Source organism: Eublepharis macularius, chromosome 3 (assembly GCF_028583425.1).
Source record: "Eublepharis macularius isolate TG4126 chromosome 3, MPM_Emac_v1.0, whole genome shotgun sequence".
NCBI classification, from domain to species: Eukaryota; Metazoa; Chordata; class Lepidosauria; order Squamata; family Eublepharidae; genus Eublepharis; species Eublepharis macularius.
The window spans coordinates 100088865-100103292 of NC_072792.1; the positions used below are offsets into that span (position 1 = coordinate 100088865).

At 39.9% G+C, this 14428-nt stretch overlaps 1 protein-coding gene across 2 annotated transcripts in view; it reads left to right on the forward strand.

Annotated features, from left to right (window-relative positions):
* Positions 1–14428, forward strand: part of SCAF4 (SR-related CTD associated factor 4) — an 88979-nt gene that overhangs the window by 62021 nt on the left and 12530 nt on the right. For both annotated transcript variants that reach the window (XM_054974859.1, XM_054974860.1), the window contains exons 16-19: positions 1980–2140; positions 6368–6530; positions 6671–6766; positions 6860–7048. In XM_054974859.1, the coding sequence (XP_054830834.1) occupies positions 1980–2140; positions 6368–6530; positions 6671–6766; positions 6860–7048 (609 nt within the window). The remainder of the gene's footprint in view (positions 1–1979; positions 2141–6367; positions 6531–6670; positions 6767–6859; positions 7049–14428) is intronic.

Sequence of the window (14428 nt, forward strand, 5' to 3'; positions counted from 1 at the left end):
ATGTTTCTCGTTTGATTTTGTGTGTCTTGGTGGTAGTTCTGAAGCTACATGTCCTCAGTGTGCTGCCTTCTCAAAACAGGAGCTAGATAACATCCAGTTCAGGGCATTTTATCCCTGGAGTAATGGTGTGAACATTTCAGATTCTCAGAACAAGGACAAGGCAATGAACATAAAGAAACAATTTTCAGATATTTAAAGAGACCAGAATTGTAGAAAAAATTGTGTACACACAGAAGAAATTTACAGGAGAATGCACAGTAGAGCTGCTAGAAACCACTGAGACAAGATTGCATAGTCCAGAAAATCCACAACAACCAAGATGGCATAATTGCAATGTTTGATTCTGAACAAGAATCCAAAAATAGTAAACATATCAGCAACCAGGATATATTTACCTCTAGACAAGGAGGGGGAGTGTTGGATGTACATCATTGCTTTTATCTCTTCCCCCTGAAGTCCCTGTTTTCTTTTTCTTCTGTCCCTTTCCTTCTCCTCTGGTTTGCCATTCCCATCCCCTTTAGTTCTGTCTCTTTTATCCCCTCTATCTGGCCCTTCATCTCCCCTACTGCATCTTCCTGTTCCCTTCCACCTTTTTCATCGCTCCACATTCCCTTTTAGAGATATAACAGTTACAGAAATGTTGAAGGCATTTCCCTCCCACCCATTTTTTTCAGGAAAAAAACCAGAAGTTCTGGGGGAAACTGAAGTACATACAATTCTTATTTCCTATCAAAGGTATTTTGCTGCTTTAACAACATAAAAGTGCATTGTTCATGATTTAAGCAGCATATAAAATTATATTAATCGGCATTTTTGTGGAATTTAAAATAGAGTTTTTTACAAGCAAATTGTAAATATACCCAATATAAAAGCAAGAGGGGGGTTGCAAATTGCTCTACTGTATGCTTAGCATATTTCATCTGTTTCAAAAGAGAAAAATCTTATTTTTTAAGAGTTCTTTTTAGCATTCCCCCAAATCCCCAATTTCTGCAGTGGAGACCTAGGGGGGAAAGTCTTTGTACATTTCCTGTCTCTGTTTATCTATCAGTGAGTAAGTGCTTGTCTTAAAAAGCTTTCCTCTCATTTTAAATTTTAAAAATTCAAAGTAGTTTTATGTGTTTCCCCAAATTTCTCAGTTTCTGTTAGAAAAATTAAATGCTATCCATTAAATTAGCAAAACCAATCTTAGCTTTTCATTTGTTCCAAAAGAAAAAAAAATAGTTTTTTCAGTGCCCTCTGTGCTTTCATAGGAGCAACTGAAAACTCATCCTTAGGTTTTCATATTATACATTCTGAGTAAACAAGATCTTGTTTTAAAAAGCATTTCACTCATGTTCCTCCTCAGTGTTCTCACTCCCTCTCATATCCAAGCTCACATTAACACTCCACTTTATTTCCTTAATCCCCTTCTTCCCTTCCTTTATATTTCCCTCACACCGCTAACCTTCCTTTTCCTAGTCTAGCTCAGAGACATGGGAGTGGGGAAGAAGGGCTAGTAGTGACATGGAGGCCACCTGTTAGCCATTTGGCTATGCCAGTGAACTTTTGGCAGCTTCTCGCTTCACTTACCTCTTGAACTGAAGGAGCCAATGTTTGGTTGATTCTGGTTTTGTGGCCAGTGCAGCTGGCCAAATTCCAGAACTTGCACATCTGCATTCCTTGTGCTCTTGTTCAGACAATAAGCATCTTGAAGGGGGTGGTGATTTTTTTCTTTATACCTGGGAGTTCCCCCAGATATGTAAGACCATTTTCAGCCTCTGGCTTGCCGCATTGTGCTAATTTCATTCTCTGCGTAGATCCAGGACTTCACAGTTACATACATTGATAATGTCTGCCATTGAAGCAGTTAAAGACGGTGACCTTAATATACAGTGATCACTCCAGGATGTTATAGGATAGCTTTAAATTAATAACTTAATACTTGCTTAATGGTTTAAATTAAATGTTTATATTATTTCAATTGATCATATATTTTGTAGAATGGAAAGGAATTCCTAAAAAATCAGAAAACCAAGTCGCCCAGAATGGAGGAGCAGTAGGTGAAATAGCACACAATGAACAAACATCACCTGTAGCTAAAACTTTACCAGTTCAGATGCCTGTTCCCATACCTGCTCCAATAACAGTGCCTCCACCACAAGTAAGATTGTTTTTATTCTTTCTCTCTTAAAGCTTGGTTTATGTTGCTCTTTAAGCCATGAGTTGTTTTGGCATGGTAACGTCATTAGGAGGTGATGTTACACCTCCATTATATTATGTATTATTATATTATATATATAATATAATATTATAATTCTATTATATGTTATATATTATGATATATTAATAAGCTTTGTTTATTTAATGTTACATTTAATTATGGCAACTTGTGGTAAACTGGAAACTAACTAAACTGGAACTAACTAAAATTGCCCCAGTATAGTGGGAAATGTAAGAACTTACTATTGGAAAACACATTTAAATGAAACACCAAGGAAAAATAACATGACCAACTTACTTTCATTGTATCAAATTTCTCAAGAATGCTGAAAGAAATTTGAAGGGCTGTAGGTCTGATTTAATGTGATAGTCATCCAAAACTAACGGTGCCATCCTAAGCAGAGTTACAACCTTCTAAGCCCAGTAGCACCTGCAAGATTAACAAAATTTGTGGTAGGGTATGAGCTTGTAAGTCACAGCTCACTTCTTCAGATACCTTCAGATATCCGAAGAAGTGAGCTGTGACTCAAGCTCATACCCTACCACAAATTTTGTTAGTCTTATAGGTACTACTAGACTCCTGCTTTTTTCTGCTGCTACAGAGAAACACAGCTACCCATCTTGATTAACCTTCTAAGCCCATTGACTTCAGTGGATTTAGAATGGTGTAACAATGCTTAGGATGGCACTATAATTGCAGGAGTTAATGACAACAGGTCAGATGCATAGCGCAAGCTTATCAACAAATTAAGTTGTTGACTGCATACTTTAAGCAATTTTGAAGACCTGTATACAAATGGAAAATAAGTTCCAAGGAACTTTTATTTTTCATTTTAGCACTGAAATGTTCTAAAGAATATTTTTGCAGTGGAAACTGTTTAATTTCTGTTAACTCCATTAAATGAATTCTGAAAAGTATACTATTCTGGAAACATTCAGCTTGGAACTAGAATAAATGCTTCCATCAGGGCAAGGATTTGTTGCTGTTGCTCAATTGTTCCATCTCCCACTTCCTACAGCAGCCCAAAATGTCCCCCTAAATTCTGTTCCTGGGCATCCCCCTTTCCCCAGGAAGATACATCTCAGAAAAGAGGTGCCATTTCTTTTCATTCTTACCTAGGAGTTAGGTTCATTGCAGGTGAAATTTTGTCTTTCTTAGCTGTGGTCAATCCAGGAAGAGGTATTTAATTGAAGAAATAAGGAGGGAAGGCCTTACAATGACAGGTTGTCACTTTCTGGAAAGTCAAGAAAGTGGAAATTGGTCAGGAAAATTCATGGAAATTGATCAGATGTCAGGGAAATTCAGAATTGATATACTCAAATAATGAATCTTTGGAGATACTGCTGCACTTGTGGCAGTTGGAATAGAGAAGTGGAAGAATACAAGTGCAAAGTAATGATGCACACTTATTCTGTAATTATATATGATTTTGCAATTGTTTGTTTGCTAACGGTTCTTAATGGTAAAACAGAATAAAATGACCTTGTATGTGATAGCATGATTGTACATGGATGGTTGAAGCAGAGTCGGTTGAAATTAAATCCCACAAAGACAGAGGTCCTGCATGTGGGTCTGGGGGCTATGGGCACAGGATTCCAGCTCCCCGCTCTTAATGGAGCACTACTTGCACCGGTTTCAAGAGTTAGGAGCCTGGGGTGATCCTGGATGCCTCCCTGACTATGAAGGCACAGGTTGCAGCGGTTGCCCGGTATTCATTTTTCTATCTAAGACAGGCCCGGAAGCTTGTCCCCTACCTATCAACCCATGACTTAACTGCAGTGATCCAAGCAATGGTCACCTCTAGATTAGACTACTGCAACTCACTCTACGCAGGGCTTTCCCTGGGCCTGATCCAGAGGCTACAGCTGGTCCAAAATGCAGCTGCGCGAGTAATTGCAAGGGTCCCAATTAGGGAACATATAACACCTATACTACACCTGCTGCTCTGGTTACTAGTTGAGTACCAGGTCTGGTTCAAGGTTTTGGTGTTGACCTATAAAGTCCTATGCGGACTGGGCCCAGCATATCTGCAGGACTGCCTCTCCCCATATGTACCCCAGAGGATGCTTCGTTCAACAAATAAACAACTGTTGGTGGTCCCTGGCCCAAGGGAGGCTCACCTGGCCTCGACCAGAGCCAGGGCCTTTTCAGTCCTGGCACCGACCTGGTGGAACTGTCTGTCTGAGGAAACCAGGGCCTGGCAGGATTTATCATCTTTCCGCTGGGCCTGTAAGACAAAGATGTTCCGCCAGGCATATGGTGGAGGCTAGGTTGGGCCCCCACTGGCCACACTAAAGATCTGTCCACCACCCTGAAGAGAAGCTGTATTATATAAAGTTGTTTTAATGTTATTTGTGTACTGTTTTATCTGTTTTTAACTGTATTTATGTAAATTGAAAAGTTGTACTCCGCCTGAGCTCGCCTGGCGGGGAGGGCGGACTAAAAAGCTAATATAATAAATAATAAATAATAAATAAATAAATAATACAGAGAAACTGACTGATTTCGTGAGACTGGGTAGTTTCTGTTTTCAAACAAAATGGCATCTTTTTCAGTTGATCTGAAGAAGTGAATATTTTGACAGGGGTCAGCAATTTGTGCATTATTTCAAATAGCCAGCTGTAAAGTCCAGTCACATCACAATACTACTCTCAACAATAGAATTGCACTTGGTTTAGCAATCAGACCTTGTAATTCAAAACTATATTAATAAAAGCAAACCTATCATTATAAAAAAAATTACTGTATTTTCCCCTTGAATTTGGTCCTGGAGTGCCTCTTCCGTCACCTTTACTTTTTTAGTCTGTAGCCAATTCTTAGTTTTAAGGGCAGCTTTATTAATTATGTGAGAAACAGTGGAGAAAACCACCCAAAATTATTTAATTATTTTGAAAACATATGTGCTGCCTCTCCTTACAACCTGCATGAGTCAGCTTACAAAGTAAAACAGTGGGAAAATTATTAAAATTAACCATTAAAATGGTGCCAGGGCATAAAAAGATCTAACAGCTTAAAATGATCTTTATAAAACAGGCTATAGAAGCAGACTTTAAAACAATTTTAAAATATTAAACCCCTTAGTTAAAAGCCTGGATTTTGGCCGGGAGCATCAAAGAGAGTAGGTGGGTGTCAGGCACTCCTCAAGGAGAAGGGCATTCCACAGATAAGTTGTGAGTTGCGACCACTAGAAAAAGCCCTGTTTCTGATTGCCACCCACCTCACCTCTGTATGTAGAGGCATAGAAAGCAGGGCTTGAGAGGAGGATCTTAACTAGTGGTCTGGACTAGAGATGTGTGCTTCGGGTTTCTGATTCAGGTTTTTAACCTGAATCGGGCCCGATTTGTAAAGATTCAGGATTCCCAAAGCAGAGCTTTCTGAAGCAATTTGTATCGCTTCAGGAAGCTTTGGACAAAGCAGCAGCAGCCGCTCCCACAGCACTTTTCTGCAAACCGCAAGAAAAGTGCTGCTTGCTTTCAAACTTCCTGCCCTGCCACTCTCCCCCCCCCCCCCGATGGAGGGGGGAAGGGTTCCCATGGGGGAAGCAAGGGGCGGAGTGGGAAGTTTGAAAGCAAACTTTGAGCTTCAGTGTGCTCCATAAAGATTCCCGAAGCTTTTAAACACCCGAATCCCAAAGTGAAGTGGTCCTTCAAGTATCCTGGCCCCAAGTTGTTTATGGCTTTAAAGGTGAGAACCAGTGCTTTTAAGTGTCATCAGAAATAGATGGACATCCAGTGCAGGTCTTTTAGTGCATTGCTGAAATAATCCCAGCTGCCACATTTGGTATCCACTGAAGTTTCTGGACAGCCTTCCAAGGCAGCCCTGTGTAGATATTCTATAATAGGAACCTAACCTGCATGTGATCAGAGCACAGATTACCTTGGCCAAAAGTTATGTCTATGTTTGCAGTTCTCTTGCTCCTCAGTTCTCTTTTCTATTATGACTCAATCTTTGAAGTAAAAGAGAGCATGAAAATGCTTTTTTAGCAAAAATAACTGAATACATTATACAAAAGATTTCAGGTGTAGCTTCTGAGTACTGATTTTGAAGTGGGTTCTGCCCTATGAAAATAAAACAAAGATCACACATGGGCTTAAAATTGTAGATTTACATCTTAGCATATATAACTATAGAAGCATATGTTGACTACAGATTTTCATTCCATTTTAGGTTCCACCACATCAGCCAGGTCCTCCAATGGTTGGTACTCTTCAGCCGCCTACATTTACCCCTCCCTTAGGAATTCCGCCTCCTGGATTTGGACCTGGAGTTCCTCCACCCCCACCTCCACCATTTTTGCGTCCTGGTTTCAACCCAATGCATTTACCTCCAGGTATATTAAATACTTCCAGGAAATTTTCTTGTATATGAACTGTACACAAAATCCTGCAGAGAGGATCTTTTAATTTAAGAATAAATTGAAACAACTTTTTGTGCTGGAGTAGTGATACTTTACTATTTCTGCCTACATAGGATTTCTGCCTCCTGGACCACCACCACCTATTAATCCTCCAGTTTCAGTTCCTCCAGTCTCCGTTCCTCCTTCACCTGGAGTTAATATCCCAAATTGTAAGTGTACTTGTATGTTGTTAAATAGGACTGTAAGAGAGATGTGTATGACACTTATATAAAGCTTTTACTGTTAACATTGCTCTGTCATAGCTACTGTGGCCAATATAAATGAAGACACTACAAAAGACTCTTCTGTGGGAAACCCTATTCCAACAGTAGTTTCTGGGTCTAGAGGAAATGCTGAAAATACAGATAGTTCCAAAGGATATCCAAATGCTCCTCCACCTGCAACTTCAACTAGCATACCAACTCCTGTCACCCAACCTGTCCCACTCCTTGGTAAGTTTGATTTTCAGTTGTCAGAGTTAGAGTTTTCTTCTAGTGTAATCATTTTCCTTTTAATAATATATAGGAAGCTTGGATTGCAGGAAGCAAAATGTTCCTTGCTCCTATACAAATGGGTGATAGTAGAGGATAAAGTGTTTACTAGTGCAAGACTCCACTGACAAGTAATGAAAAATTACATTCATCCTATTGATCATCTATCAGTGAATTGTGACAGGAGGAGAGGAATAAATACTTTAGTAAAAACTATTTAGATGCCTCAAACAAGTGTACAATTAGATAGTATAAGAACAGCAACATTAGGGGGGTTGTGTTTATTTCACCTAAGATTCTTTTCCTGTTTGCACTATACATCAGTCTAACCCTGAATAGGTATCCACAACCATCAGATCTCTTTTACAGGTACTTATTTTTCTTTCCCCTCCTTCCAGCTCCTAATTTTTCATCATTAAATCCAGCCAATTTTCATGCTTATCTCCAGTTCTAAGGGAGAGCAGTATGTTGAAAGGAATTCCCTTTGGGGCCCAATAAACTTCACCATGACCCTCAAATGTATATCTGCCAAATCACCTGATTTATTAGCATTCTCAGGATTTTTGTGGAAGTAATTTCAGAGTATCACTTCCGATAGGAAGCTTAGAGGTTTTAATTTCTCCAAATGATTTATCAGTCAGCAATCCTGTGCTGGATTGCTGTTCACAGTTCAGACTTCATTTATATGCCATTTCAAGCAGGATATAATTTGTAATATGCTCAGTCAGGTTAATTGTGTTAAATTACCATTTAACCAAATTTCTTGAATTGAGATTTTATAAGCACTAATTATAAAGAGAGAAACTTTTATTTATTTACATTACTTATAGTCTGCATTTCTTTCTGAGACTCAAGGTAGATTACACAGTCAATACTATCAGTAATTACTATCAATGGCTTGGGACATCCAGAAAAAATTTAGGTACTCTGGAAAAATATACACTGGAATTGATAGCAGAAACAACAGGAGTAAAATTTGATTCACAGAACTTAATTCAATATCCTTGTCCTTAATTCCATATCCTGTTTTTCTGTTTCAATACCAATCCATACTTCCTCAAATCAGTTCAAATTCAGTTTAAAAATTTGTATTTTGCTATTTCAGTGGTAAATTTCTGGATCAAAAGAGTCCAGCATTGTTTAGATATAATCTATGCTGTCAACATACCCTTTCCAACTTGCTTCACCATGGAAATTTTGGCAATCGAGATGGTATTCCATACTTTATGTAAACAAACTCAATTTTTTTCTAGACATGGAATTGCCAAATAAAGTACAACCTAATTATAGATAAAGCCATTAAATTCTAATCAACTTATTAGTGATAACACAGTTCCACTCCAGTAATCTGATTAATTCCCCTTATCCACACTTCCAACACATATTAGAGACATTATTAAACATTTCATCAAAACTCTCTGACTTCTGCATTCTTACAGAAATTGTATACATTTAAAAAAAAGATTTTCATGTTTTCTCCTGAATTTCTTGCCCTAAGGCCCTTCCCCATCTAATCTTTTATTTTCATCTATCTTTTTATTGTCTTATAAAAAAGAATAAACCTTTGAGAGTAGCCCTTTTTGCTCCACTACTGTGGTGCAGTGGTTAGTGTTGGACTAGGATCTGAGAAGCCCAAATTTGAATCCCCACTCTGCCCTGGAAGCTTATTAGGTAATTTTGGGCCAGTTGCACAATCTCAGCCTAACCTGTCTCACAGTGTTCGGAGGATAAAATGGAGGGGGAAACAGTGTAAGCTTCTGTCAGTCTCTATTTGGGGGAAAGGAAGAGTATAAATAAAGTAAATAAAATAAAAAATAACCATTTTTCCATGAAGATAGTTTCAGTTGAGTAGCCGTGTTGGTCTTTAGTTGAAAAGCAAGATTTGGATCTGATGAAGGGAGCTCTGACTCTCAAAAGTTCATATCCTGGAAATCTAGTTCATCTTTAAGGTGCTACTGGATACAAATCTTGCATTTTTCCATGTCAGCTAATGATCCCTTTAAATTATATTTATCATCCACTTTCTAGTAAAAACTTTTCAGTTGTATTGCAAATCACTACATTTAATTCTGAATGTCTCCAGATCATTAGATACTGAAATCCAGAGATTGGAGCCATGTACAGACAAGACAGATTTTTCTACAAACCTAAGAAAAGTCTCAGGTTTGCAGAAAAATTTGAAATGTGGGGGAAAAAACACTGTCCAGAAAACTAAAGTTAGTCAAGTTGCCTTTCTTTTGAGTAGGGAAGGGCTGGTAACTGCATTCTGCATGAAATTTACTCCACATGAATGTATTGTATTATTACTGAATATATTATAACAGTTCTATCTTTAGTTTGCATTGTTGAGTATGGTGTACAAGCCTCCACAACAACCCCAAATCTGACAGATTACAGGTGGAATTGGTAAGAATCCCCTGTCCCCCACATAACATTTGCAGTGAAAAAAATATAATACTCAGACATTAGCCAGAATCAGGTTGGTGCGAAGGACTGTTCTGCTTATGAAGGGTGCTTTTAAGTGTTCCAGTTTAAGGTCCCTTTGGAGCAAGATCTTATAACATGAAGAGCCACTGTTCACTTGCTCCTGTTTCTTTGTGTGAGTGAAAGTCATTTCCACTTACATATTTGGAGGTGGAATGGGGTGGGGTGTTGGATCTTGCTCATTGAGCCATGTAAGTAAGAGAGGCTGACCCATATCAATAATAGATGTCATCAGAAAATGGGCATTTCCAACCATCTCTCCTGTATTCAATGTCTGCTAGCTTTCCTGCTTCTTATCTTCAGGCTGTATATATAATTTCTGCAGTTGCAACACTGACTTTGAACAGATGGCAGGGGAGAAGACAGGAGTCATGAAAATAGTGGAGGTAGCTTACTTCAGATTTGTTCATGATCCTGTGTCACATTCACATGCTGAACATGATAGGAGTAGGATGTCACCATGCAGTGGAGATAAGAAATAGCTGATTTGGAAATAGCAATGAGAAAACAAGAACAGGTTTCACAATCCTCACCACATCTTGTATTCTCTAGATCATAAGTGTTTTTAAAATAAGAATTAAAAGGTACAGTTTCTATTGTTGATTATCTACAGATTGTGGATCAGTGCCATTGCTACAATCTCAGTACCGTATCAAGATCTGCTTGAGATCATAAATCAGATAAAAATGGAGAGTGTCAGAACTACAAGGCATCTATCAACTGGCAGTCTCCCACAAGGGAGGCAGTATATGCCTGGCTGGAATATCACAACTAGACATGGGCACGAACAGGAAAAAAAAAAACCCAAGATAGTGTTCGTTGCCATCCATGAACAATGAACATTGACAAATATGACCTGTACACGAACATATTCGTTGTTCGTGGGGGCCAGCAGGCTCTCCTCCAGCCATCAAGATCCCTACCACACCACTCCCAGAAACCCTACCTGAGCAGGCAGCAGGAAATGTACCAATAATAAATAATAGCTTGGCCCCAGAGCCTGGCAGCAGCCCTGGAACTTCAAGAGGTAGATCCCTATCCCACCATACACAAAGAAAATTCAAGCTCCAGTGCACTCTCCATGTCTCACTCTCAAAATGCCAACAACAACTGTCTCTCCCTCACTGTCTGCAAAACCAGAGCTGGGAGCCCCCCTCCCCCCTGCTCTTTGCTTCCTTGTAACAAATTTGGAGCTCCACACTTGAAAGGAAGACCTGCCTATCAAGCTAAATTGGGCTTAGATTGGGGGTTCCAGGGCAACAGCAGGAGTTCAGACAGAGTTCAGGCAGTCCCTGCCTCCAGTTGCCAAGGGAATTGATTGCAGGTGCCAGATTGTCTGGCTTGACGAACAGCAACGAAGGAGGCTTGCAACAACCACCTGTTCGTTTTGAATGGGGCCTCAGGAATAGCTTGTTCGCAAACAGCTGATTGGGCTGTCTGTGGCTTTTTTTAGTTCGTATTGCTGTTCGTGCCCATCTCTAATGACAACTGAGATTTTTCATATTTTGAGAGCAACTAGTTATTGGACAATCATGCCATCCTGAGAACGTTAACTCCATTCAACATGGTTCTGTCTTCTTGTGAGTGATTCTCCTAAATCATACTTAAAATGAGTCTAGCTCTACTTCATACCTGCTTATATGAGTGCTTCCAAACGTCCCATCTGTTGACAACATAAGATAAACTGATCTCTTAAAAGGGATAATCTTTAGCCTTCTATAGTCTATTTTTATTAAGTTATGCTCTAAATATCAACACACAATTCAGAGAGCGCTCAGGCTTAATTTCTGTATCCTGTTGGTAGAAATGTGAAAGAATTTTATAATAATAACAATGCACTTGTGTACCGCCCTTCCAGACAGATTAATGCCCCCCTCAGAGCATGGGACAAAGTCGGTGTTATTATTATCCCCACAATATAATTGGGGAGCTGGGCTGAGAGGAGTGGTTTACCCAAGGCCACCTGCTGAGCTCTGTTAGTCATGGGCATAGAACCAGCAGAGTGCTGGTGCCTTACTCTATCTCTTTGTAAATTACATCCTTATCGTACCACCATTGCTGGTATGAAGTTGTTTCATACCTAAGTAATCTATCTACTTATCTAAGGCTGGCTTTGGATTTTACAAATGTGGCACAGTTTCCAGTGTAAAGCTTCTTCTGTGAAGAGAGTGCCATATGACAGCCATAATGCCCATAAGTAACAGTTTGTGGGAAATCCAGGCCATGTTGACCCCATGTTTCTGTCACCTAGAAGCCCACAGTTTTCACTTGCACGAGGACTAGGGATGTGCACTTGTAAAAAAAAAAATGTTTTTCAGGTTTGTTTTTTCAGAACTTTCCATACCCAAATTCTGGATTATTTGGGTCTCCAACATTGTTTCAAGATTCAGGTTTCTTTTTGGAATTCCAAAGTTTGGGGTCCATTATTTGCTGTGGAAGACTTTTTCTGGGGGGCTGAGGTGGCTGTTTTTTCAAACAAATGACACTAAAATTGTCTACTAAAGCTCACCCCTCCCCCATTTCCAAGCAAATTGGATCAAGGGACTGTGCCTCAGGGTTCACCTCTATCTCTTCCTCTTGCACTACCTCCAGCCTCTTTCCTCCCTCTCCTTGGAAGGCCTGCTGGACCCTGGAGGAACTGAGAAAGGGGATTCAGTCTGACCTCCAGCATCCTCTGGCCCCTTGAAGTGAACTCAAGCCCAAAGACACTCACCTTTCAAATTCAACCCAAAAGACAGCTTGGGTTGTTAGAGCAGTTGACAGCTGGAGGAGAGGCAGCCTGAGCAGCAGGCCCCGGCCCAGTGCCAGCAGCAACCTTGGGCACCTCTGCAAGCAGTGCTCCACAGTCTCAATAAAGAGGACCTTGTGAGGCCTCTTCATTGCATGACCCAAGCTGGAGGAGGGGTGGTGGAAGACTGCTGTGGGGCAAGCCTCTGTAAAGGGGGCGGGAAGCTACAGCCCTCTCCGTGTTCTTCTGCATAGCCTTTCCCTCAGGGCCCCACTGCACTCCTTCTATATTGTTTATTCTGTTCCCTTGGACCACTTCACCAAAGTAAGTTCGCTTCTACACTGTACTTTGTGTCTGAGGTCAAACTAAGCTGTTCTTGAAGTTGACTCACCTGCTGCCCTTGACTCATTCTAACTTTTTCAGTCTACCTGTCTGAAGCACTAACCTGCAGTTGCCTCCCCCCCCCCCAAGCCCACACAGCGTTTTCTATTTTTTCTGTTTTTTTTTCTTTTTGGGTGTGTGTGTGTGTGTGTGTGTGTGTGTGTAAAACTAGGCCCAGGCTTGCTTCAATTGGATTCTTTTCAAAAACTTGCCTCACTGATTTTAAATTCTTTCTCACCTAAAAACTGACTAAAACAGTCTGTGATGAAAGTATGGACTCCTTTCTAAAAACCTTGGTTTATTTTTTTCCAAGCCTATAAGTAAAGCCTAAATTTTTATCAGAAATTGAGCTAAGCCCTAGTCTTTTTAAAAACACCTGACTGTGGTGAGAATTTTGGCGGGACCTGACCCTCTCGGATCCCTCTTTCTCTGGGGTTCATTGCTCAGGGTTGCCCCTCACCAAGGCGTGTATGAATGCAAATAACCTTGCTTTCCCTAGCACTAATCTGCAGTTCTGATGTAAAACAGTACCTTTTTGCACAGAAAAGACCTTAACCAAGACTGATAAGCTCATGTCAGCCTAATAATATTTTTAAAGTAAACCTTGTGATCCAGTTAATTTTTTTTAAAAGCCACCTAACTAATGTTTTGAAAGCCTATTCAAAGCCTACCAACATTTTGGAAAACAGTGAACCTTAAGCTGAATTTTAATGTGTTTTTTAAAATACCTAAACCCTCACCAGCAGTTAATTGTTATTAAAACCTAGCCAGAAATTTTCTTCAAAACCTGTTACAACAATTTTTCGAAACTGACACAAACACACCAGAACTCTACAAAACCACTCCCCCCAGAACACAACATATAAGGCTTTGCAATCAACTAGAAGAACAATTGTAAAAGCAGAAGAATGCAAAAAGATTTTAAAACAGTAACAACCTGTAAAATGCACCTCTCAAAGCACAGACCCTTTGATAATTAAAAAGCCTTTTAGAAACAGAAAATGCAAAGCAGCTTAAAATTCTAAAACCAACCAAAAGAAGAGATTCTAACAGCAAAAGCCTTTTAAAAAGTGTGAAACAAAACCAAGGAAAACTATTTTTTTAAAGAGGCAGAACGGAAAAAAGGTTCCTCTGCAGAAAAAACAAAATCTGGAGATAATATTGAAATAATACTTTAAAACAAAGTTCACTGTGAACAAACCAGTTCTGAAGATGTCCAGGCAGCAGAAATTCCTGGCACAGATCAGAGCAGCACACAGCAAGCAGCAGCACTCCAAAAACTCTAGGCTAGAAATGGAGTCAAGTTCAAGCCTGCTTTTTATCCTCTTTGCTCATGCTCAGAGAACCATGGAGGGCTGTGAGAAAAATCTTCACAACTGGGCAGACAGTTCTAGTGCTTCTGTTAACATCTGGTCCCATTACCTAGAAAAGTTGCCTGCCTGCCTCCCACCCATTGTCTAGAAAACCTGTAAGATGGAAGAAAAACAGGCCTGGGAACCTGCTTCTGGAAATATTCTGAACCTGTTTACTGGTATCCAGAGAGATCTTGAATATTGATCTAGATACCTCTCTCTATTGGAAAAATCCTGGCAAGGTATTTTTCAGAGATATATTCAGACAGAAAATATCTACATGCACATCCCTAATTGGGGTTTGCATGCAGTCTGCCAGATCAGTTTGGCTGATGCTTGGTGGGGATCCCACAGTTACAATATGTTGAACTGGTTTCCTGGCAGCATCCCTAACAT